The 26,774-nt window shown below is 39.5% G+C and overlaps 1 protein-coding gene across 5 annotated transcripts in view; it reads left to right on the top strand.

Moving 5' to 3' along the window:
* Positions 1-26,774, top strand: part of SLC25A40 (solute carrier family 25 member 40) — a 39,241-nt gene that overhangs the window by 10,003 nt on the left and 2,464 nt on the right. For all 5 annotated transcript variants that reach the window (XM_051853376.2, XM_051853377.2, XM_070059856.1 and 2 more), the window contains 6 exons: positions 1,107-1,213; positions 5,597-5,664; positions 7,204-7,328; positions 7,933-8,106; positions 18,652-18,761; positions 22,097-22,178. In XM_051853376.2, the coding sequence (XP_051709336.2) occupies positions 1,107-1,213; positions 5,597-5,664; positions 7,204-7,328; positions 7,933-8,106; positions 18,652-18,761; positions 22,097-22,178 (666 nt within the window). The remainder of the gene's footprint in view (positions 1-1,106; positions 1,214-5,596; positions 5,665-7,203; positions 7,329-7,932; positions 8,107-18,651; positions 18,762-22,096; positions 22,179-26,774) is intronic.

Below are 26,774 nucleotides of genomic sequence, written 5' to 3' on the forward strand. Positions count from 1 at the left end.
TAAAATGAGTTTATTTTGGTGAAAAAAATTTGAAATAGTATATACAAAAGTTTTTCAAAAAGTTCATGAAAAGTGCTTATCATGAAAAAGCTATGCATAAGTATCCATATTTTTTGCACCAAAGACAACTTTTCATTCTATTCCCTCTGTGTGTGAAGCTCACAGAATTATATGCAGTGAAACAGAGTAAACCATTTTGGTAGCAAGAAGGAATCTTGTAAATGGAAAGGAGTTGATTCTCCTGAAAGTTGTAGTAAATTAGGCAGAGACTGACAAATAATGATTAGAGCAAGCAGCACAAATACAGAGTAGGGGAGAAAGTATAACATTATCTACATTGATGAGAACATTTTTTCTTCACAATCTTTTTTTTTAAGATTCATTTTTATTTATTTGAAAGACAGAGTTACAGGTAGAGACAGAGAGAAAAAAGTCTTGCATCAGCTGGTTCACACCCTAAATGGTGGCAAAGGCTGGAGCTGAGCTGATTTGAAGCCAGGAGCCAGGAGCTTCTTCCAGGTCTCTCACGTAGGAGCAGGGGCCCAAGTACTTGTACTGTTCTCCACTTCTCTCCCAGGTGTGTTAGCAGGGAGCTGGATCAGAAGTGGAGAGTTGGAACTTGAACTGGTGCTCATATAGCTTGTGGGCACTGCTGGCCAGGGCTTCAACCTGCTGTGCCACAGTGCCAGCCCCTCATATTCTATTTTAGTCTCCGTTTCCTTTGCATACCACCTAGTTTTCTTCTGGAGAAATTGAGAAGACATACATCCATATTCTCTTTTCACAACAGTCTCTCCTTTGTCTTATTTCTCCATTCCTTCAGATAATGGAAACAAATTTATTTGTATGTACATTTTCTTACTAAAGTTCTGAAAACAAAGTTCACTCATTTATTATTTTTACAATTGTAAGTTTAGAGCCCAGCGCTGTATCATTAAGCAAATCAAATTCTGTTACATCTTAGAAAATAGAGATATTTTTCTTTTTCAGTGTTATTCCTTTTCTCATAAATTTCTAGCCCCCACATTGCACTTTCAATTTCCTCATCTGTAAAAATAATATAGTTATATGAAGCAGTTATTGACAGTTGGTGTCCTTTTTGTTAGGAAAATGTTTTGTGTATAGTAATGGACTCATGGATCATGTGTGTGTCTGTGAAGAGGGAGGCAGCAAAGCATGGTATAAGAAGCCAGGAAACTTCCGTGGTACATTGGTAAGAAGATTATATTTTTTAGAATCACTGTATATTTTGTTTTTACATTTAATTTTAAATATAAAATGTTTCTAATTGCAGGGAAGTAGTAAGTCCATCATTCTAAAGCAATAAAAAGGAAATTCTTTGCTTTTTAAATCTGTTAATTCTTTTCATTGGTTCATACACTTTCTGTAAGAAAAGAGAGAGGCTAAGTTTTTTAAATTATACTTTTCTTTTTTTTACTTTGGCATAACTTTAGATCAAAAGTAATTTAAAGAAAGGCAGATCTCCTGTACCAAGTTTTCACAGTGGTAACATCTTATAAAACTAGTAAGATTTCACATCCAGGATATTGACATTAATACAGTTAATGTAAAGAATAATTCCATCACCACAAGGATCTTTCCTGTTCCCCTTTAATTTTTTGAAATAGTTTTATTTACTTATTTTCATTTTATTTGAAAAGTAGAAAGAGAACTTCAGTTCCCTAGTTCACTACCTAGATGCCCATGGCAACCAGAGCTGGATCAAGCTGATGCCGAAAGCCAGGAAGTCAATCTGGGTCTTCCACGTGGCTGGCAAAGACTCAGATACTTGAGCCATCTTGGTTGCCTTCCCAGGGCGTGCATTAACAGGAAGCCAGATGAGAAGCAGAGTGACCAGGACTCCAGCCAGGTGCTCCAATAAAGATGCAAGCATTCCAAGCAGCAGCCTAACTGATACACCGCATGCCTGCTCCCCTATTTCTGTTTTAGAACTATACCTCTTTTCCTGTTCTGTCACCTACTTCTTAACCCCAAGAAAGTATTAATTTGTCCTCCTTTAAAAAAAAAAAAATTATTTATTTAGTTGAAAGGGAGAGGGGGAGGGGAAGGAGACATAGATCTTCCATCTGCTAGCTCACTCCCCAAATGGCCGCAGTGGCTGGAGCTGGCCCAGTCTGAAGCCAGAAACCAGGAGCTTCTTTCTTGTTCCCCATGTGGATGCAGGGGCCCAAGCACTTGGGCATCTTCCATTGCCTTCCCAGGTGCTTTTAACAGGGAGCTGGACCGGATGCAGGTGTCACAGATGGCAGATTCATTCATACTGTTGGATAAACCAAGCATTTGTTCCTTTATATTGCTTAGTGGTATTCCATGCTGTGGGTATACCACAATTTGTTTTCAGGGTTGTTACCAGTTTTTGGCTGTTACAAATAAAGCTCCTACAAACATTCATTTATAGTTTTCTTTATGAAGTAATCTTCATTTCTGGAATAAAAGCCCTCAGGTACTACTGCTGAATGAGCAAGATAAGTTCCATGTTTAGCACTGAAGAAACTGCCAACCTGTCTTCTATACCGACTCTGCCGTTTTACATTCCCATCAGCTCTATGTGAGTGATCCAGTTTCTCTGCATCCTCACTAGAATTTAGTGTTGCCACTGCTGTTTTTAGTTTTATTTGTTTATTTGAGAGGCAGAGAGAGAGGTCTTCTGTCTGCCGCTTCAGTTTCCAAATGCCTAACAACATTCAGGGCTGGGGGATTCCCATGTGGGTGGCAGGAACCCAAGTGCTTGGGCCATCAGATGCTGCCTCCCAGGTGCATTAGCAGGAAGCTGGATTAGAAGCAGAGGTGTGGCCGGCGCCGCGGCTCACTAGGCTAATCCTCTGCCTAGCGGCGCCGGCACACCGGGTTCTAGTCCCGGTCGGGGCGCCGGATTCTGTCCCGGTTGCCCCTCTTCCAGGCCAGCCCTCTGCTGTGGCCAGGGAGTGCAGTGGAGGATGGCCCAAGTGCTTGGGCCCTGCACCCCATGGGAGACCAGGAAAAGCACCTGGCTCCTGGCTCCTGCCATCGGATCAGCGCGGTGCGCCGGCCACAGCGCGCCAGCCGCGGCGGCCATTGGAGGGTGAACCAACGGCAAAGGAAGACCTTTCTCTCTGTCTCTCTCTCTCACTGTCCACTCTGCCTGTCAAAAAAAAAAAAAAAAAAAAAAAAAAAAAAGAAGCAGAGGTGTGACTCAGTCCGAAGTGCTCCAGGATCAGATGTGGATATTCCAAGCAGCTGCTTAACCCTCTGAGTCAGAAAACCTGGCTTTTTTCCTTTCTTTATTTCATTATTTTTTTTAAGAGATGTGTAGTGGTATCTTATTGTGTTTTAATTTGTATTTCTGAGGCCGACGCTGTGGCATAGCAGGTAAAGCCGATGCCTGCAGTGCCAGCATCCCATACGGGCACCAGTTCAGGTCTTGGCTGCTCCACTTCCAATCCAGCTGTCTGCTCTAGCCTGGGGAAGCAGTAGAAGATGGCCCAAGTACTTGTAACTCTGACTTTCAAATAAATAAATAAATCTTAAAAAAATTTTATTTTTTTGAAGGCTAATGAAGTGGAACATCTTTTCAGCCATCAGTATATCCTCTGCAGGGAAATGGCTCTTTGCCAATATTCTGATTAAATTGATTGTATTTTTGCAGTTAGGTTTTGAGAATTCTTTGTTTATTATAGACACTAGTCCTTTGTTTTGGATGTGTGGTATGCAAATATTTTTTCCCGGTCTTTTTTTTTTTTTTAAGATTTATTTATTTTACTTGAAAGTCACAGTTTGAGAGAGAAGAAGAGACAGAGAAAGAGATACCCTCTGTCTGCCCATCACTCCCCAGATGGCTGCAATGGCCAGAGCTGTGCCAGTCTGAAGCCAGGAGCTTCCTCCAGGTCTCCCACACGGAAGCAGGAGCCCAGAGACTTGGGCCATCCTCCACTGCTTTCCCAGGCCATAGCAGAGAGCCAGATCGGAAGTAGAGCAGCTGGTTCTCAAATCAGTGCCCACATGGGATGGCGGTACTGCAGGCTGCAGCCTTACCCACTATGCCACAGCGCCGGCCCCTCCCAGTCTTGTCTGTTCATTTTCATAAGCATGGTCTTTCCTGGAGGACTTTTTAAAATTTTGATGAAATCCTGCTTATCAGTTTTTCTTTCTGGATCATGCTAAGGTCTCTAGAACAATTCTAAGAACTCTTTACTTACCTGAAGATTTCTTCCTAATATTTTTTCCTAGAAGTATTATAGCTTTACATTACTTTTAGGCCTTGATCTGTTATTTTTTTTTATGAGATACAAAACCGAGATTGAGGCTTTGTGTTTGTTTGCTGTTGCTGTTGATGCCTGTGGCTGTTCATTTGCATTTATTGAAAGGCTATCTTTTTTCCACTAAGTTGCTTTTTGCACCTTTATCCAAAATCAGTGAGACGTATTGAGTGCATCTGTTTTAGGGTTCTCTGTTCTGTTCCATTTATATATATCTTTGGCTCTGTCAGTACCACACTGTTCTAACTGTAGCTTTGTTATAAGCATTATCTAAGTAGTAAAATAAGATACTTCCCACTTTATTCTTATGTTTCTTTTTCAAAGTTGTGTTACATATTCCTAAGGTTCTATTGTCTTTTCATATAAATTTTAGAATATTCCCATCTATATATACAAAAAGTCTTGCTGGAATTTCTATAGAGATTTCATTAAACCTATATATCAATTTAGGGAGAAATTGAATATACTGTGTTTTATCTATTCATAGTTCATAGATATTGGATTATATCCACTATTTTGAATGAATAATGCTATTAGGAACATTGATGTGTTTGTGTGAACTTGTGGTTTAATCTCTCGTGAATATATACCTAGAATTTGGAGTTACGTGGTCATACAGTAACTCTGTGTTTATCCTTTTGAGATCATGCCAGACTGTTTCTAAAGCGACTGCACCATCTTACAGACCTGTCAGTCACATATAAGGGTGGCATTTTCTCCACATGCTCACCAGTGCTTACCATTGTCTATCTTTCTATTTTAATTTACCTAGTGGATATGAAGTGATATCTCATTTTGGTTCTGCTTTGCATTTCCATAATGATCAATGTTGTTGAACATTTTTTATGTGCTTATTGGCCATTTGTGTTTTCTTTGGAGAAATATCCAGATCCTTTGCAAATTTTTGTTTTGTTTTACTCATTATTATCAAATTGTAGGATTTTGTCTGTTAACAGCAGACATCCCTTCAGCTTCTCCCTCCAGAGATTTCATGGTGGACTTTGGAAACATGTTCTCAAATTTTATGTTGAAGAGAATTTATCTGACCAATCATCTGTCATTTTGCTACCTCCTTTTTTATAATAATCTTTCAAAAGCTTTGTTTCTAAGCTGTAACTAGAACAATCCACCGCTGAGTAATATAGACTTTATTCTCTAAGTAGTATCATCCAGTAATGCTTCATTTTATTTGCAGTTTTAAAAGAATGGACATACATAAATCCAAGAAAGTCATTTTAGAAATAAATGTTTGAATCAAATTACCAATACTTACACAACTGTAAATGTTTGTGTATCTGGATTAAGGATACATTTTGACTACTTTTTTATTGTAATTTCAGGATGCCTTTTTAAAAATCGTTCGAAATGAGGGCATTAAATCCCTGTGGAGTGGTCTTCCCCCTACCCTGTAAGTTGAAATTTAATATTTTTCCTACTAAATGATTGTTTTTTTGTGTTTTTAAAGATTTATTTATTTATTTGAAAGTCAGAGTTAAAGAGAGAGATCTTCCATCCTCTTGTTCACTCTTCACATGGCCACAACAGCCAGCATTGCACCAGGCCAAAACCAGGGGTTTCATCCTGCTTTCTCACAAAGGTGGCAGGGAGCCCAAATGCTGGGCCATCTTCTGCTGCTTCCCCAGATGCATTAGCAGGGAGTTGGATCAAAAGTGTCGCAGTTAGAGGCTGGCGTCTTGATATACTGGGTAAAGCCACTTCCCATAATGCAGGCATCCCATGTGGATGCCATTTCTAGTCCCGGCTACTGCTCCACTTCTGATCCAGCTCCCTACTAATGTTCCTAGGAAAGCAGCTGAAGGTGGCCCAAGTGCTTGCGACCCTGCATCAATGTGGAGGACAGGAAGAAGCTCCTGGCTCCCGGCTTCAGCCTGCCCAGCCTTTACTATTGTAGCCATTTGGGGAGTGAACAGCAGGTTGAACATCTCTCTGTCTCTCCCTCTCTCCCTTTAACTCTACCTTTCAAATAAATTTTTAAAAAGAAAAAAAAAAAGAATAAAATGAAAGGAAGTAGAGCAGTCAGGACTCAAACCAATACTCACATGGGATGCTGGCATTGCAACCAGTGGCTTACACCCACTGTACCACAATTTCAGCCCCAGTACAAATGATGTTTCATATAAAAGAAAAAATAATCTTATAGGTTGATTTGTTGTGGTTTTAGCTTGAAATGTTTTTTAAGGGAGAAGGGCAGGCATTTGGTCTAGTGGTTAAGATGTTGGTTGTTACACTTGCGTTCCAGCTCTTGACCGCAGATTGCTACTAGATGTGCATGCTGCAGGCAGGGAGAGTGGGTTTTGGGATCGGCAGCAACTGATGTCTAAAGAATTGGGGTCATAGGGCCGGCGTGTGGCTTAGCTAGTAAAACTACCACCTGCAGTGCCAGCATCCCATATGGTTGCCAATTTGAGTCCCAGCTGCTCTACTTCCAATCCAACTCTCTGCTATGGCCTGGGAAAGCAGTAGAAGATGGCCCAAATCCTTGGGCCCCTGCACCCAGGTGAGAGACCCAGAAGAAGCTCCTGGCTCTTGGCTTCAGATCGGCACAGCTCTGGCCATTGTGGCCAATTGGGGAGTGAACCAGCAGATGGAAGACCTTCCTCTCTGCTCTTCCTTCTCTCTGTGTAACTCTGACTTTCAAATAAATAAATCTTTAAAAAAAAAAAAAAAAGTTGGATCCCTGCTCCCAGGTGAGTTCCCAGCTCCAGCCTGAGCTTAGCTGTTGTGGGTTTTGGGGAGTGAATCAGTGGATGGGAGCTCCATCTACTCTGTCTCTTCTGACTGTGTCTCTCCCTCTATCTTTTTCTCTCTAATAATAATAATAACATGGACTTTTTAGATTATGTAATAAAAATAATTCAAATTTAGGAGTATGTTAACATAATTCTGAACAAATCTTGTTTCTAACAAGATTGTGTGTTTCTAACAGAGTAATGGCAGTTCCTGCTACAGTTATTTATTTTACCTGCTATGATCAATTATCTGCTCTTTTGAAATCTAAACTAGGAGAAAATGAAACCTCCATACCAATTTTTGCTGGAATTGTGGCCCGATGTAAGTAATAAATTTTTGTTTTCATTTTTATTTCTTTTCAGAGCATCTTTTTAAATTTTGACATTCATGGAGAATTTGTATAATAAACAAAGTGTTATTAAAATATATTATGCATGATAGTTTTTAGAGTTTGTTAATATCTATCCTTAAGAAGTCACATGGTATGGTGACTACTGTCAGAATGAGTACCAGTTACTCCATTTGGTTGATGCTTAGAGCTTTTAGAATGACATCCAAAAATGGTTCTGAATTACCTGAGCTTTCAAAATGTCACTTGGCACCATTTTTAGGACAAAGTTCTCAATTACTTTCCTTATGAACTTTGGGATTCAGAGTTTATTCAGAAGGAAATTTGCCTCTATTTGTAGTGAAATGTTTTTCTAAAATGGTATATTTTGGGGTGTTAACTGAAATAAATTTTTGTAATAGTTCATATGATTGTAACATTTCTGGAACTGTCCTCAAAAGAGCCAGTATGTTGAAATCATTAGATACTGTGTCCAAAATTAAAGTTTATCATAAAATACATTAAATACTCATTTTTACTCTATGTATTTGCACCGTACATGGTTTTATTTTGTTTTGTTTTGTTTTCTTGTATTAGTTGGTGCAGTAACCGTGATAAGTCCATTAGAATTGATTAGAACCAAGATGCAGTCTAAGAAGTTTTCTTATAAGGAATTGCATCAGTTTGTCAGCAAGAAAGTGTCTGAGGATGGCTGGATTTCCCTTTGGAGGGGCTGGTTTCCTACTGTTCTTAGAGATGTTCCTTTCTCAGGTAGGATATATCTTACTAGTGTCTGATAAACTTTAAGTAGCTTTGTCTTATGCATTTCCTGTTTTCACTGAATGTAAGTCCTATCCTGCTAGAAGTTGTCTTCTGAAGTGACAGTCAACTCCGGCTTCATTGCTGGGCTCTCAGATCGTTACAAGCCTCTATTGAATGAAAAGTTTCTATGAGCCTGGTGTTCTTTTCTCCTTGTCTTTAATTTCCTTTTGAATAATTGTGTATTCATATTCACAGAATGTAAGCTACCTTTAACATTATTCTAACAGATCACAGTTAGGAAGGTAAATAAAAAGAGTAAAAATCAGGATTTTATAAAATCCATTTAAGATCACCTTTGAAGTCTATGAACTGCTGTTTTTTCAGTTATTAAAAATACACATTTCATCATTAAGTTTGCATACTGTGAGAGTATCATTAATCATATTGGTGGTTGTGTTAATCATTAAATTACAAATTGAAAGTCATGAAAAGTAAGAAGTGCAAATCTAACAAAACGTATAGAATGTGCATATTTTAGTGTTATTTCTCTTGCAAATTAGGGACCTAAAATAAAATAAATAGTTACTGAGAACTTGTGTATTAATAATTCTGTTTCTTTTCTCCCTTTTGCTGATCCTTTTTTGTGGTTTCTTATCCATAATGTATCTTTCTCTTTCTGTTAGTATTTTTCTGAAGTCTTTTGTGGTGTTATACTGTTTAGAAACATGTAATTAAATCATGTTCCCACTAAAAAGGCCTTCTAATCCTTTCTCCCTCTCCATGCCTTCAGGAACTCCTAGAACCCAAATGCTTGATTTTTTAATAGTTTCCTGTAGATTCCCGACAATATTTTTTAGATTTCTAATTTCCTCTTCTTTTCTTTGGTTTGACTGTATACTTTCCTGTTCTCTGTCTTCTAAGTCCGATATTCTCTCTTCTGCTTCACCCATTCTGTTTTTAAGGCTCTCTAATGTGTTTGTCATTTGATCTATTGAATTCTTCATTATGATTTCTCATGACTATCACAGTTTCATGTTCTACTAGTTGTTTCATTTCATTTTGATTACTCCTTAATATTTCATTTTCGCAAGAGAGATTTTCTATCTTGTCCATTAAGGATTTCTGTAGTTCAAGAATTTGTTTTTGGCCGGCGCCGCGGCTCACTAGGCTAATCCTCCGCCTTGCGGCGCCGGCACACCGGGTTCTAGTCCCGGTCGGGGCGCCGGATTCTGTCCCAGTTGCCCCTCTTCCTCTCTGCTGTGGCCCGGGAGTGCAGTGGAGGATGGCCCAAGTCCTTGGGCCCTGCACCCCATGGGAGACCAGGATAAGTACCTGGCTCCTGCCATCTGATCAGCTTGGTGCGCTGGCCACGGCGGCCATTGGATGGTGAACCAACGGCAAAGGAAGACCTTTCTCTCTGTCTCTCTCTCTCACTGTCCACTCTGCCTGTCAAAAAAATTTTAAAAATAAATAAAAAATAATTTGTTTTTGAGAACTTCTTAATGTTCTTATCAAATTTTTGAGATCCACTTCTTGCATTTCTTCTATCTCATCATCTTCATAATCTTGAATTGGGGTGTCTTTTTCATTTGGGGGCATCATAGTGTCTTCCTTGTTCTTGTTACCTCGGTTTCTGCGTTTGTTTGGCATTGTGGAGATATTCTTTGGTTTCTTCGCTGTGGTGCTTTTTCTCATTATACTGTGACTCTAGATTAAGTGGACTGTCTGCTTTTGATGGATCCTTAGAGGCTGTGATGGGTGTGGCCAGAGAGCTCTGTTTGGTTCTTCAGGGTTAAGGGTGTGCCAAAGGTGACTCACCCAGATTGTTCTCTCGCTTGCTCGCGCTCTCTCTCTCTCTCTCTCTTTTTTTTTTTTTTTTTTGACTCAGTTGGGAAGTAATTCCGCACAGCTGAGTGGAATTGAGGGTAGTTGATGTATGAAATCTGGCCCCTGTGGGTATTCATCTGCTCTACCCCTGGGACCACACAAAGAGTTTATGCAGCCCTCAGTGTGGTCTCAAATTTCTCCTCAGTCTCTCACTGGGTTGCCAAGGTTACCAAGTTTGTGTACTCAGTGAGTTATCTCGCCCCCCCCCTCAGATTTTCACAGTCTCAGTTCGTTAGCTCCACACTTTCACTAGGTCCTAACCTCCTGTTATTTCTCCCCACCAGAGTCAGGTTTTTCTGCTTGGCTGATGCCGGGCGCCGCTTTACGTATGTTCAAAATGGCGCCTGCTCTTTTTCTTGCTCGGCTTTTTAAGGTGAGTGGAGAGAGAGGCTAGTGTCCGTGCCAGTTCCCCTTATTTGTTCATTTTTTTCTCTCCTCCAGTCAGCCTGGTGAACTTTCCCCAGTGGGGCTTCAAGCCTCGTTCCTTCTATGCTCTTTCTGCCTTTCCCAGCCAATTTCTCGGGTTACCGAGGGCGCAGACTCTGTGGCTGGGCTTCCACGTGGTGGGCGACCTTGCTTTCCCTGTAGGTACTCCGTGTCACATCCACTAGATCCGGAAGAGTTTCCTCTGCAATTTTTTCCTGAGCCTTTTCCTGAGGCTACAGTAACTCCACTTTTATTGAACTATCTTTTCCTGGACTATTGGTGCACGCCCTCACTATTCCGCCATCTTGGCTCCCAGGTTTGGAGAAGGACAGAGACATCCAAGTACAGGAAGCTCATAGAACCCCTAATAATCATGACCAAAAGAGATCCTCACCACGACACGTCGTAATTAAACTCACCACAGTGAAACATAAAGAAAAGGTCCTAAAATGTGCAAGAGAGAAACGTCAGATTACTCTCAGAGGATCTCCAATCAGACTCACAGCTGACTTCTCATCAGAAACCCTACAAGCTAGGAGGGAATGGCGAGATATAGCCCAGGTACTAAGAGAGAAAAACTGCCAGCCCAGAATATTATATCCTGCAAAGCTCTCATTTGTGAATCAAGGTGAAATAAAGACCTTTCACGGCAAACAGAAATTGAAAGAATTTGTCGCCACTTGTCCAGCCCTGCAACAGATGCTTAAAGATGTGTTACACACAGAAACACGGTCATCAATATGAAAGAAGGTAAAGGAAGGAAACCTCACAGCAAAAGATCACAGGAAGCTCAAAACATATATTAGAAAATATCTTTGGCAAATGGCAGGGCAAAGTTACTACTTATCAATAGTCACATTGAACGTTAATGGCCTGAACTGTCCAGTTAAAAGACACAGATTGGCTGATTGGGTTAAGGAACAAAACCCATCTATTTGCTGCTTACAAGAAACACATCTTTCCAACAAAGATCCATACAGACTGAAAGTGAAAGGCTGGAAAAAGATATACCATGCCAACAGAAATGAAAAAACAGCGGGTGTAGCCATCTTAATATCGTACGACAGAAACTTTTTTTTTTTCCACAGGCAGAGAGGACAGTGAGAGAGACAGAGAAAAAGGTCTTCCTTCTGCCGTTGGTTCACCCTCCAATGGCCACTGCGGCCAGCGCACTGCGGCTGGTGCAACGCGCTGATCCAAAGGCAGGAGCCTGGTCTCCCATGGGGTGCAGGGCCCAAGCACTTGGGCCATCCTCCACTGCACTCCAAGGCCATAGCAGAGAGCTGGCCTGGAAGAAGGGCAACCGGGACAGAATCCGGCGCCCCGACCGGGACTAGAACCTGGTGTGTCGGCGCCGCTAGGTGGAGGATTAGCTGATTGAGCCACAGTGCCGGCCTGCACAACATAAACTTTAACACAAAAACTGTTAAGAGAGACAAAGAGGGCACTATATAATCATTAAGGGATCAATTCAACAGGAAGATATAATGATTATCAATGTATATGCACCTAATTACAGGGTACCAGTTTATTTAAAAGATTTGTTAAGGGATTTAAAGGGAGACTTAGACCCCAATAAAATAGTACTGTGTGACTTCAATACTCCACTCTCAGAAATAGACATCAATAGGACAGAAGATTAACAAGCAGACTGTAGATTTAAATGACAGTATAGCCCAAATGGATCTAACAGATATCTACAGAACTTTTCATCCTACACATAAAGCATTTACATTCTTAGCAGCACATGGAACCTTCTCTAGGATTGACCACATACTAGGCCATAAAGCAAGTCTCAGCAAATTCAAAAGAATTAGAATCATACCATGCAGCTTCTCAGACCACAGCAGAATGAAGGTGCAAATTAGTAACTCAGGAATCGCTAGAGCATATGCAAACACATGGAGATTGAACAACATGCTCCTGAATGAACAATGGGTCATAGAAGAAATTAAAAGAGAAATCAAAAATTTTCTGGAAGTAAATGAGGATAACAGCACAACTTACCAGAACTTATGCGATACAGCAAAAGCAGTGTTAAGAGGAAAGTTTATATCAATAGGTGCCTACATCAAGAACTTGGAAAGGCACCAAATAGAAGAGCTTTCAATTCATCTCAAGGATCTAGAAAATCTGCAGTAAACCAGACCCAAATCTAGTAGGAGAAGAGAAATAATTAAAATAAGAAGAAATCAACAGGGTTGAATGCAAAAAAAATTACAAAAAATCAGCCTAACGAGGAGCTGGTTTTTTGAAAAAATAAACAAAATTGACACCCCCATTGGCCCAACTAACTAAACAAAAGAAAAGACCCAAATCAATAAAGTCAGAGATGAAAAAGGAAATGTAACAACAGACACCACAGAAATTAAAAGAATAATCAGAAATTACTACAAAGTTATATGCCAGGAAACAGGAAAATCTATCAGAAATGGATAGATTCCTGGACACATGCAACCTACCTAAATTGAACCAGGAAGACATCGAAAACCTAAACAGACCCATAACTGCGACAGAAATTCAAACAGTAATAAAGGCCCTCCCAACAAAGAAAAGCCCAGGACCAGATGGATTCATTGCTGAATTCTACCAGACATTTAAATAAGAACTAATTTAATTTCTTCTCAAACTATTCAGAACAATTGAAAAAGATGGAATCCTCTCAAATTCTTTCTATGAAGCCAGCATCACCTTAATTCCTAAGTCAGAGAGAGATGCAGCATTGAAAGAGAATTACAGACCAATATCCCTGATGAACATAGATGCAAAAATCCTCAATAAAATTCTCACCAATAGAATACAACAGCACATCAGAAAAATCATCCACCCAGACCAAGTGGGATTTATCCCTGGTATGCAGGGATGGTTCAATGTGCGCAAAACAATCAATGTGATACACCACATTAACAGACTGCAGAAGAAAAACCATATGATTATATCAATAGATGCAGAGAAAGCATTTGATAAAATACAACACCCTTTCATGATGAAAACTCTAAGCAAATTGGGTATGGAAGGAACATTCCTCAATACAATCGAAGCAATTTATGAAAAAGCCACGGCCAACATCCTATTGAATGGGGAAAAGTTGGAAGCATTTCCACTGAGATCTAGTACCAGACAGGGATGCCCACTTTCACCACTGCTATTCAACATAGTTCTGGAAGTTTTAGCTAGAGCTATTAGGCAAGAAAAAGAAATTAAAGGGAAACAAATTGGGAAGGAAGAAGTCAAACTATCCCTCTTTGCAGATGATATGATGCTTTATTTAGGGGATCCAAAGAACTCTACTAAGAGACTATTGGAACTCATAGAAGCAAACTAGCAGGATATAAACTCAATGCACAAAAATCAACAGCCTTTGTATACACAGGCAATGCCACAGCTGAGGAAGAACTGCTAAGATCAATCCCATTCACAATAGCTATGAAAACGAACAAATGCCTTGGAATAAACTTAACCAAGGACGTTAAGCATCTCTACGATGAAAATTACAAAACCTTAAAGAAATATAAGAGGATACCAAAAAATGGAAAAATCTTCCATGCTCATGGATTGGAAGAATCAATATCATCAAAATGTCCATTCTCCCAAAAGCAATTTATAGATTCAATATGATACCAATCAAGATACCAAAGACATTCTCAGATCTAGAAAAAATGATGCTGAAATTCATATGGAGACACAGGAAACCTCAAATAGCTAAAGCAATCTTGTACAACAAAAACAAAGCCAGAGGCATCACAATACCAGATTTCAGGACATACTGCAGGGCAGTTGTTATCAAAACAGCATGGTACTGATTCAGAAACAGATGGATAGACCAATGGAACAGAATAGAAACACCAGAAATCAATCCAAATATCTACAGCCAATTTATATTTGATCACGGATCCAAAACCAATCCCTGGAGTAAGGACAGTCTATTCAATAAATGGTGCTGGGAAAATTGGATTTCCATGTACAGAATCATGAAGTAAGACCCCTACCTTATACCTTACACAAAAATCCACTCAACATGGATTAAAGACCTAAATCTACGACCAGACACCATCAAATTATTAAAGAACATTGGAGAAATCCTGCAAGATACAGGTACTGGTAAAGACTTCTTGGAAAAGACCCCAGAAGCACAGGCAGTCAAAGCCAAAATTAACATTTGGGATTGCATCAAATTGAGAAGTTTCTATACTTCAAAAGATACAGTCAGGAAAGTGAAGAGGCAACTGACAGAATGAGCAAAAACATTTGCAAACTATGCAACAGATAAAGGGTTGATAACCAGAATCTACAAAGAAATCAAGAAACTCCACAACATCAAAACCAACAACCCACTTAAGAGATGGGCCAAGGACCTCAATAGACATTTTTCAAAAGAGGAAATCCAAATGGCCAGCAGACACATGAAAAAATGTTCAAGATCACTAGCCATCAGGGAAATGAAAATCAAAACCACAATGAGGCTTCACCTCACCCCGGTTAGAATGGCTCACATACAGAAATCTACCAACAACAGATGCTGGAGAGGATGTGGGGGAAAAGGGACACTAACCCATTGTTGGTGGGAATGCAAACTGGTTAAGCCACTGTGGAGGTCAGTCTGGAGATTTCTCAGAAATCTGAATATAACCCTACCATACAACCCAGCCATCCCACTCCTTGGAATTTACCCAAAGGAAATTAAATTGGCAATCAAAAAAGCTGTCTGCACCTCAATGCTTATTGCAGCTCAATTCACAATAGCTAAGACCTGGAACCAACCCAAATGCCTATCAACAGTAGACGATAAAGAATTTATGGGATAAGTACTCTATAGAATACTATACAGCAGTAAACAAACAAACAAAAAAAAAACAATGAAACCCAGTCATTTGCAACAAGATGGAGGAATCTGGAAAACATTATGCTGAGTGAATTAAGCCAGTCCCGAAGGGACAAATATCATATGTTCTCCCTGATTGTTGACAACTGAGCACCAAAGGGGAAACCTGTTGAAGTGAAATGGACACTATGAGAAACAATGACTTGATCAGCTCTTGTCCTGACTGTTGATGTACAATGTAATACTTTATCCATTTTAGTATTTTTTTTTTTGTTCTAGTACTATTGGTTGTACTCTGTAATTAACGCACTATTATTCTTAGGTGTTTAAATTTTAACTGAGAAGTGATCCCTGTTAAATATAAGAGTGAGAATAAGAGAGGGAGGAGATGTACAATTTGGGACATGCTCAGTCGGACTTGCCCCAAATGGTGGAGTTAGAAACACGCCACGGGATTCCATACAATCCCATCAAGGTGGCATGTACCAACGCCATCTCATTAGTCCAAGTGATCAATTTTAGTTCACAAATGATCACACTGATAGGTCTAAGAGTCAAAGGGATCACACAAACAAGACTAGTGTCTGCTAATACTAACTGATAGAATCAAAAAGGAGAGAACGATCCAACATGGGAAGCGGGATACACAGCAGACTCATAGAATGGCAGATGTCCTAAACAGCGCTCTGGCCTCAGAATCAGCCCTTAAGGCATGCGGATCTGGCTGAAGAGCCCATGAGAGTATTTTAGGCATGGAAAGCCAAGACAGTCTGGGGAAAAAAAAAAAAAAAGACCTAAATGAAAGATCTCTGCGAATGAGATCCCAGTGGAAAGAACGGGGCCATCAAAGAAGGAGGTACCTTTCTCTGAAGGGAGGAGAGAACTTCCACTTTGACTATGACCCTGTCGGAATAAGATCTAAGTCGGCGAACCCAAAAGGCTTCCATAGCCTTGGCAACTCATGACTAGAGCCTAGGGAGATTACTGACGCCATAAACAAGAGTGTCAAATTGTGAAGTCAACAACAGGAGTCACTGTGTACTTACTTCTCATGTGGGATCTGTCCTTAATGTGTTGTCCAATGTATAGTAATGCTATAACTAGTACTGAAACAGTATTTTTAAACTTTGTGTTTCTGTGTGGGTGCAAACGGATGAAATCTTTACTTAATATATACTGAATCGATCTTCTGTATATAAAGATAATCGAAAATGAATCTTGATGTGAATGGAATGGGAGAGGAAGCAGGAGATGGGAGGGGTGCGAGTGGGAGGGAAATTATTGGGGGTAAGCCAATGTAATCCATAAACTGTACTTTGGAAATTTATATTTACTAAATAAAAAGAAAAAAAAGAGACTCAAAAAAGAAGGTAAAATGAATAGAATCTTATTAACAAAGAAAAAAAAACATATTCCCATGCCAATTTTATGTTCTTTTTTTATTAAATGTTGTTTGATAAATAAAAATTATTTTCATTATCAAGTACACTAAGGAGCACTTTTTAACTTGCCACTTCAATTTATGATCTAGAACATTGCATTTTTTTTTAAATCATGAATCTATATATATGTTATTTTACTGTTTCAGTCCCCAGTGGTAACCACTACTCTGAATTTTTATCATTTGATTTATTTTTTAAAGAATTATTTTTAGGAAGTATATTTAGTTTTACTTGATTTTGAAATTAAAAAAAAAATTCCTCCTTTTACCCAAGAGCTTTCTAAGATTCATTCTTATAATTTCTTGAGAAGCAGAGACATAGAGAGAGCTCCCATCCACTAGTTCACTCCCCAATTTCCTACAATGGTCAGCACAGGCCAGGCTGAAGGAGGGACCAGGAACTCAATGCTGACATTGCAAGACTTTCCAGTGTTGGATTTGCAGGTTGATATAAATGCCATGTATACTTTCCAATTTTACTCGGTAATGTTGAACTTTCCTAATGTGCTTATGTAGTGTTATATCCCTGTCAGCAAGTTATGAAATTTCCTACTCTTCATGCCTTCACCAACTCTTTCATTGTTGAAGTTCTTAGTTTTTATTTTTCTAGTAATTTATTATTTTTTTATATACTTGTGATTTTTAAACAATAATTATCCATGGTTATGGGCCACAGTGTGACATTTCAGTGCATATATTCAGTGTGTACTGACCAATCAGGACAATCAACATTTATCCCCTTTTTTGACCTTACTTTCTGATTGGAACCCTGGAGCTCTACTCCTCCACTTGCTGAAAAATATATGATGGACTTATTGTGAAGTAAGTCACCCAATTATGCTGTCTAATGCCAGGAACTTACTCCTTTTATCTAAATCTGATTTGGTACCTGTTATCCAAACACATCTATGCCTACAGTTCCATCCATTTTGATGCAAGTGACAAGATTTAATTCTTTTTTTATGGCTAATACTCTATTATACATTTATATGTATTTATTTATTTATTTTTTTGAGAAGTAGAGAGACAGGCACAGGCAGACAGAACTTCCATCCATTGTTTCACTCCCCCAAATCCCTGTATTACCTGGGGTAGGACCAGGCCAAACCGAGAGCCCAGAAACAAATTCAGGCCTCCCATGTAGATGGCTGGGATCCAGCTACTTTAACTATCATTGCTGGATCCCTGGATGTACGTAAGCAGGAAGGTGAAATTAGAGGCATAGCCAGGACTCAAACCCAGGCACTACAATATGGGATGTAGGCATCCCAACTGGTGCTTTAACCTCTAGGCCAAATGCCAGCACCTATATAATAATTTAAAGTAATATGTCTCTTTAATTTGCATTTTCAAATTGTTCATAAGGTTGGACATTGTTTCTTTTTGTTGTATTTGCTTTGTTACAGTTTTGAATAGTAGTGACAACAATGAGTATCCCCATCATTTTCCTCATTTTAAAGGCAATAGTTCTTTTGTTTCACCATTAATAATTATTTTTGCTACAGAGTTTTTGGATGCATATTCGTTTTCCAGTTGGACATGTTCTCTTTATCTCTAGATTTCTAGGAAAATTATTTGTTATTTGCTTTAAATGAGTATTTTATCAATTGCATTTTGGCATCATTAGATGATCCCATGGTTTTGCTAACGTTTATAACACTTAAAAGTTTTAAATTTTAAGTGCTTTTGTATTTCTTATATAGAATACTTCTGACTTGTTCCCTATTTATTTTTTAAGGATTCTAACATGTATGTTCATCAAGTTTTGGGATTATAAAACTGCTAGAATATCCCTGAGAATTTTGTGCCCCCTCCTCCTTTTTAAAAATTATGCCTGGTATAGGTATCCAGGCAGAAAGCAAGGTGTTTCAAGATTAGACGTTCTCTGTTCCTTTAATGTATAACCCCTATAAATATCTTCTTAAACATTACCATTCTGTTTCTAAATATGTGCTCATTTCATGTTCTGTTTTTATAGCAATGTACTGGTATAACTATGAAATTTTAAAGAAATGGTTGTGTGAGAAGTCTGGCTTATATGAACCAACATTTATGATCAACTTTACTTCAGGGGCATTGTCTGGTTCTGTAAGTTTGTTCTTTTCTAATTAAAAATTCAGAAAAATAATAGTTATGTCAGGACAAAATATTATTGATATTTAAGATATATTAAGATAATACTTTTGGATTATACTGCTTTTAGAATTTTCTTGGTACTTGCCATCCTAATTTAGGAACATAAATTAACCATTACAATAGTTTAAAATGTACTTTGTGTTTATTTTTTATTATATTAAAATAATTATATTTTTCAAAAAACTTTTAGGTTTTTTTTAGATGTTACAGTTGTGATAATTGTAATACTTTAATGCATTAATATGTATAGAATATTTGGTAATATATAAGTTCAGTAAATGCCAGTAAATATAATTAGGTAATATTTCATGGAGTATCAGCCCAAAAGTAAAGTCATATTGAAAAAAACACTTCCATCTTCCACTGTTAATTCACGTTTCTTGAAGAACATTTTGGTTAAGTACTTAAAAGAATTTTTAACAAAAATTACAGTCAGAGGGAGCAATCTCAAATGGCCATTTTTAGGTGCTAAAGAGCTCACCTTTTCGCAGCCCTCTATATAATGGAAAGTCATGTAGTGCACTTCCTTTCGGGAGATTCACATCATTGTTACCTTAGTATAAGGGTTTTCTTCCAAAATGAATTTGTGGTAATGTAACAATGAGACACTGACAAATTGGTACCCCATAGAAACAAGAGGAAAGGGGCAGAGGTGAAGTGATGGAGACCTGAAGAGAAATACTGGAATAATATATAAGAAAACCTAGTTAGGAAGCCATGGAAATGGAGTTCAAAACTTAGATATGTGTATTTGCCTACAATCTAACAAATTAAGCCTAGAGGCGTAGAGCCTTTTGAGTCAAAATCGCAATTAGCATTATTGAATAATGGCTTTGGGATGTTTTACCAACTTTATTGAGACATGAAGGGAAATTCTCTATTTTATTATTTCTACAAAAATATTTTTACAGGTTTTTTTTTTTTTTTTTTAATTTTATGTGCAAGGCAGAGAGAGTCAGTGTTGTTGAAGTAGGGATGGAGAAAGATCTCCTGTCCTCTGGTTCATTCCCCAAATGCCAGCAACAGTCCAGACTGGGCCAGACTGAAGCCAGGAGCCAGGATCTCAACCGGGGTCACCCACATGGGTGGTAAAGAGCCAACTACTTGAACAATCACCTGCTGCCTCCCAGGGTGTCTGATTAGCAGGAAGCTGGAATTGGGGATGGAGCGGCGATTTGAACCCAAGCACTCTAATAAGGGATGCTGGTGTCCCACGTAGCATCTTAATGCTGTGCCAGAGAGCTACCTGAGAAAAATTATTTTTTTAATGATTTTTTAAATGATCAAGAAATTGTTGCTAACCTCTGATTGTTTTCAAATAAAGATGTGTTTCTGCAACAAAAAAGCACATGAATATAGTTTTGAAGCTTTCTGTCAGAAAACAGAACAATACAATCTACATCATTTTGGAAAGTGTCAAAGAGGCTTATATAACATAGTAGTTTTCCTTTTACATGGTAGTTTGTGGAGATGAAGAAACAGTAATTGATTTTTATCTTACCTGAGATCTTTGAACCTAATTTCAAGAACTTCAACAAATTGGCTGATAAAAAATATAAATGATTTTAAGGGGCATTTTATGAGCATATTGGCCAAGTGTGAGTTGGGAAGCAAAAAGAAAAACAAACACCAAGTTTTACTTTGCATGGCTATTGTGTCAAATATTGTGAGAACATTTGTTTTTTGTTTTTTTTTTTTTTTTTTTTTAAGATTTATTTATTTGAAAGTTACAGAGAAAGGTAGAGACAGAGAGAAATATCTTCCATCTGCTGGTTTACTCTCCAATTGGCCGCAACGGCCAGAGCTGTGCTGATCCAAAGCCAGGACTCAGGAGCTTCTTCCAGGTCTCCAATGTGGTGCAGGGGCCCAAGCACTTGGGCCATCTTCTATTGCTTTCCCAGGCCATAGCAGAAAGCTGGATCAGAAGAGGAGCAGCCGGGACTAGAACCGGCGCCCATATGGGATGCCGACGCTTCAGGCAAGGGCTTTAATCCGCTGCACCACAGCACCCCTGTGAGAACATTCTTAAAAGTATTTAATTATTCTTTTTAAAAATCCTCACTGGGCCAGTGCTGTGGCGCAATAGGTTAATCCTCCGCCTGCGGCGCCAGCACTGGTTCTAGTCCTGGCTGCTCCTATTCCGATCCAGCTCTCTGCTATGGCCTGGGAAAGCAGTAGAAGATGGCCCAAGTGCTTGGGCCCCTGCACCTGCTTGAGAAACTGGGAAGAAGCTCCTGGCTCCTGGCTTCAGATCGGCTCAGCTCCAGCTGTTGTGGACATTTGGGGAGTGAACGAGCAGCTGAAAGACCTTTCTCTCTGTCTCTCCCTCTCACTGTCTCTAACTCTACCTCTCAAGTAAACAAATAAAACAGTTAAAAAAAAAAATCCTCTCTGGGGCCAGCCTTGTGGTACAGTGGGTTAAGTCTCCAGTGCTCCACTTCTTATCCAGCTTGCTGCTAATGTTCCTAGGAAGATGGTGGAGGATTGGCCTGAGTGCTTGGGCCACTGCTACCTAAGTGGGAGACCTGGATGGAGCACCAGGCTCCTGGCTTTGACCTGGCGCAGCCCCTGCCAGTGTGACCATTGTGGGAGTAAACCAGCAGATGGAAGATGTCGTCCTCCCCAGCCACGTAACTCTGGCTTTCAAATAAATAAATGAGTCTTATAAAAAAATCCTCCCTTAATTAAGGCATTGTGGCAATAATTGTAACATGAATTGTTTTGAGAAATTTTTAAATTTGATTTGTGAAGCATTTTAACTACATTTGATAAACGTGTCAGAACCCATATAAAGAATATAGAACTGAAAGTTCAAAGTGTATTTGCTTTATTTGTTCAATTTTCAAATTATATTTATTGTTAAAACATAAATTTGCTGGGAAATTTTAAATGCTTACTAGCTACTTGAGTTTCTGCTTTAAAATACATACTTTACCTTTATGTGAAATAAAGGAACGATGCAGCACGAGAGCATCAGAAACGGTGAGCGCTGGTTTGGGAGCCACAGAGCTCTGCATGGAATGCTGGCTCTGCTGGTAGCTGTGTGACCTCAGAAAGGAAGGGGACTTTTCCTGAGACCCTTTTCTCCAGGTCTTGTGAGAAACACATAAGACACGTATCAGCTTTCTTTAAAGAAAATTTTATGTAAATGTATCTGGTTTTATTTAAAGTTTAGTTTGGTTATGATTTATATTCTTGCTAAGTAATATGCTAATTATAAGAATATAAAAATCTTTTAGGGAAAATCAAAAGGTAGATTTAAAGTAACCAGTATTTCTTTCTGATAGTTTGCAGCTATTGCAACCTTACCATTTGATGTGGTAAAAACACAAAAGCAGACACAGCTTTGGACGTATGAAACTCATAAAAGTAAGTTTAATTATATTTAAAGTGCCATTGTTGTTTTTCCACCATTTTTGTTTTTTTTTTCTTCTTTAATGAAACTAATAAATGTATACCATTAGAATGGAATACCCAGAAAATTTACTCTAAGTCCCCCAAAAATTGAGATCTTAAGGTCTAATTTTTCTTTAAAGATTTATTTAAATTTACTTGAAAGGCAGAATGACAGAGAGAGAGCAAGAGCAATCTTCCATCCGTGGATTCACTCATCAGTTAAGTCTCATATCTACTTAAAGATAATTCGGGGCCAGTGCTGTGGCGCAGTGAGTAGGTAAAGCTGCTGCCTGCAGTGCTAGCATATCCCATATGATGCCAGTTCCACTCCTGGCTGCTCCGCTTCTGACCTAGCTCCTGCTGATGTGGAAGACTCTGGAAAAGAGTAGAGGATGGCCCAAGTACTTGGGCCTTTGCACCCCTACATGAGACCTGAAGGAAGCTCCTGGCTCTTGGCTTTGGATCAGCACAGCTCCGGCCATTGCAGACATTTGAGGAGTGAACCAGCAGATGGAAGACCTCTCTCTGTCTCTCTCTTGAACTCTGCCTTTCAAATAAATAAATAAATAAATCTTTTTTTTAAAAAAAGATGAATCATCTTTCTTTTCTTATTAATTTGAGAAACAGAGGGTGAATGCTGCCATCCACTGCTTCACTACCCAAACGGCTGTAGCATCTAGGGTTAGGCTGGGCGGGAGCCAGGTCTCCAATGTAGATGGTAGGGATTCAGATTACTTGGGCCATTGGTACCTCCCAGAGTCTGCATCAGTGGGAAGCAGGGAGCTGGAGCCATGAATGGAAGCAAGGCACTCTGATGTGGGACTGGGCCGAGTATTTCCCCTCCCAGAAGAATGTTATCTTTGTCACTCAAAGGTTGAGGTGGTTTATGGTATTTTTCCTACAGTTTGTTTTCCAATCTGTTTCAAATTTCCACCTTTTTTCTGAGTATTTCAAATAAACCAATAAAATAAAATTAAACAAGTCAGGATAAAGAATGGGAAATTACTGGGAAACTTTTTTTTCTCTTAATATGCTTTTTGTTAGTATGTATATATTCCGTTATTTTTTTGTGTTTTTAACTCCCTGTCTTTTCTACCTATTATCTATTTTTACATCTTTTTGTCCTCTAACTTTTTCTAGGAAAAAAATCTACTTTTATAGACTCCCCTGTCCACATTTTTCTCTGTAGAAAGTATGGCAAACTATTAGGAAATCACCTATTACAAAATCGTGTTATGGGACTGGTGTTGTAGCACAGAACCAGTGGATGGAAGCCCCCTCCCTCCCTCCCCTCCCTCCCTCTCTCTGTCTCCCTCCCTCCCTCCCCCACCCCGTAACACTGATTTTCAAGTAGATAATTAAGTCTTTAAAGAAAAAAAATTGTGTTATGTAACTGTCATGGTAACCTATTACAATGTAAATTAATTGTTCTAACCTGTGACATCAGTATTTTGAATAGAAAGCAAAATTACAATGTTGAAAGAAACTTCAACTGTAGACCTCTACAAATTACTCTGCAAAGGTTTTTTATCAAGACTTATTTAAGTTACGAACTATTTCTATAACTTGTGATAAAACAGCCCATAATCAGTTCCATGATTTGTGTTATACATTATTTATCCCCACCTAAGTAACCCAGATCCATTTAAAAGTGTGTTCCTCCATCCCACAGCTTAGCTATACCAAATCCCTTACCTCTAAGCCAAAAACAAAGTATGAAGTGTTGCACACAGAGTGATGGTGAGATCCATGTAAGAATCTGATCTATCAAACCACTCAGACCACTTCTTCATGTTTTACCCATTAGTTACTGATTGAGTGCCTACTGCCAGGCACCATGCTGGGTACAGAGATCAGACAGCATCAGACTCTCAGAGAGCACATAACCCGCTCAAGAGGCTACATCTAGAAGCACATTAGGATATAGTAAGTGCCAGGTCCTATTATAAAGATAACTTTTCCCTCATATCTAAATGCATCATTTATATGTTAAAAATTTAGTGCCAGCTTTTTTATTTTTATTTTTAAATTTTTTTAAATATTGATTGATTTAAGAAGTAGAGTTACAGAGGGAGAGACAGAAATCTTCCATCTGCTGGTTCACTCCCCAGATGGCCACAACAGCTGGATCTGGGCCAATCCAAAGCCAGGAGCCAAGAACTTCTGGATCTCTCATGTGGGTATAGGGGCCCAAGGACTTGGACTGTCTTCTGCTGCTAACCCAGGTGACAGCAGAGAGCTGGATCAGAAGTGGAGCAGCCAGGACTCGAACCGGTGCCCAAGTGGGATGCCAGCACTACAGGCAGCAGCTTTACCCACTAAGCCACAGCCCTGGCCCCAGCTTTTTTATTTTTTAAGGTTTTGTTTTGTTTTGTTTTGTTTTTTTTTGTTTTTTTTTTGACAGGATTAGACAGAGAGAGACATAGAGAAAGGTCTTCCTTTTTCCATTGGTTCACCCTCCAAGTGGCTGCCACGACTGGCACACTGCGGCCGGCGTGCTGCACTGATCCGAAGCTAGAAGCCAGGTGCTTCCTCCTGGTCTCCCATGTGGTTGCAGGGCCCAAGCAGTTGGGCCATCCTCCACTGCACTCCCGGGCCACAGCAGAGAGCTGGACTGGAAGAGGGGCGACCGGAACAGAACCGGCGCCCCGACCGGGACTAGAACCCGGTGTGTCAGCGCCGCAGGCGGAGGATTAGCCTAGTTTTTTTTTTTTTAAAGACAGAATTACAGAATGGCAGAAGGATATATATATATATATATATATATACACACCACCTAAGTGTCTCTTGACAAGAAAATAGGTAAATCGTGATAACTCATGTAATTCCATGAAATTCAATACCAAATACCAATTAAAATGAATAAGAGGCACACTTCACTCTTCTAAAAGCATACTTTAGATGTATATTGCCATGCCATTTATATAATCAAGATGAAGTATATATCACTTACAAATATATTCAGATATAAAAAACTTAAATACATGTGGCAAATTAAAAAAAAAAAAGGCCAAGTGGTTTCCTCTGAGGAGAAAGGAAGAATAAGATTGGGTAGGAATATATAGGGGGTTTCAAATTGAATGTGAGTGATTGTCTTCACAGTTTAGTAAATTTGAATAGTAAACGTATTTCATGCTTTTCTGTATTTTTGAAATATTTAATAATACAGCTGTTTATTATGCAAGAAGTTGCTTATTACCTGTGAAAATAGCTATTGAATGCTGAAACTTTAGAACCTGACCATTTAGTTGATAATTTTTTGATCATTCTCTTTTCATTAAGTTCATCCTGTTAAAGTGGATACCAGTTTGAGTTCTTGGTATTTGAGTGACTGCAAATAAGTGAGAAGGTACCATTAGCTAAAATCTGCCTTTTGGAGGAGGCAGCACTGGTGTAATTTATTGCCTGACTTGTGTATCTGTTCAGAAAGATTGTAATAAGGCAGGATGTCGCTCCCCCTCTTCGTGGAGGAACGACACTAGACCCTGCGCTGTTCTTTTGTCTGCTCAGCCCTCCCCGGGTTTGCTGCTGGTCCTTCCCGGGTTGGCTGCCGATCCTTCCACCTCCGTGGAGGGGCGGTTCCCCCTGTCACTTTCCCCACTTCCGCGGGGGAGCGGCACACCGCCGGCCGGCTCTCTCGGGGGCTGCTCAGATGTTATCCAGATGTTCCCTTTAGATGTTCCTCGTGCATGTTGTCTCTCTCCTCCTTTATAGTCCTCTTCCACCAATCCCAACTCTGCTACCCACACGCCGAGTACGCTGCTCTCCTCCAATCAGGAGCAGGATCAGCTCCTGCAGGTCATCACTCAAGTTGGCGAGAGGCAGCTGCATAGAAGTTGTTTCCTCCTCTCCCAGCGCCATATTGTGGGAGAGCAGATGCATAGAATAAGTCTTAATTCCAGTAACTTAGTCTAGTCCGAGTTGCTCCCCACAGCAGGACACCATTGGGGAGAATGAGCTGTTTCCCTGAGAAGCTCTTTTTGAGCAAAAGATTCTTTTAAACTGTGTACAACAACATTTAAATGAAAAATGCTTATCAGAACTTATCTTTTAGATACCCCATAAAGGTTTCTGTACATCTTTTAAAATTTTTATTATGAAACATATTTAAATGACATAGAAAAAAATGTAGAATACTGTCATACTACCAAGCTTCAAAAACAAATATTACTGGGGCTGGTGCTGTGGCACAGCAGGTTAAAGCTCCAGCCTGCAGCACCAGCATCCCATATGGGCGCCGGTTCGAGTCCCGGCTGCTCCACTTCTGATCCAGCTTCCCTGCTAGTGCACCTGGGAAAGCAGTGGAAGTTGGCCTGAATTTTTGGGCCCCTACACCCACATTGGAGACCTGGAAGAAGCTCCTGGCTTCTGGATTTAGATCAGCTCAGCTCCAACCGTTGCAGCCATTTGTGGGGTGAACCAGCAGAAGAAAGACCCCCCCCCTTCTGCGTCTGCCTCTCTGTAACTCTCTCTGCCTTTCAAGTAAAGTAAATCTTTAAAAAATTACCAGTTCAAGAGAAGTTTTCTGTGTAGTCCTCCCTGATGTCCAGTTGCTATCTGCCTTCAAAC

This window comes from Oryctolagus cuniculus, chromosome 16 (genome assembly GCF_964237555.1).
Source record: "Oryctolagus cuniculus chromosome 16, mOryCun1.1, whole genome shotgun sequence".
In the NCBI taxonomy this organism is placed as follows: domain Eukaryota; kingdom Metazoa; phylum Chordata; class Mammalia; order Lagomorpha; family Leporidae; genus Oryctolagus; species Oryctolagus cuniculus.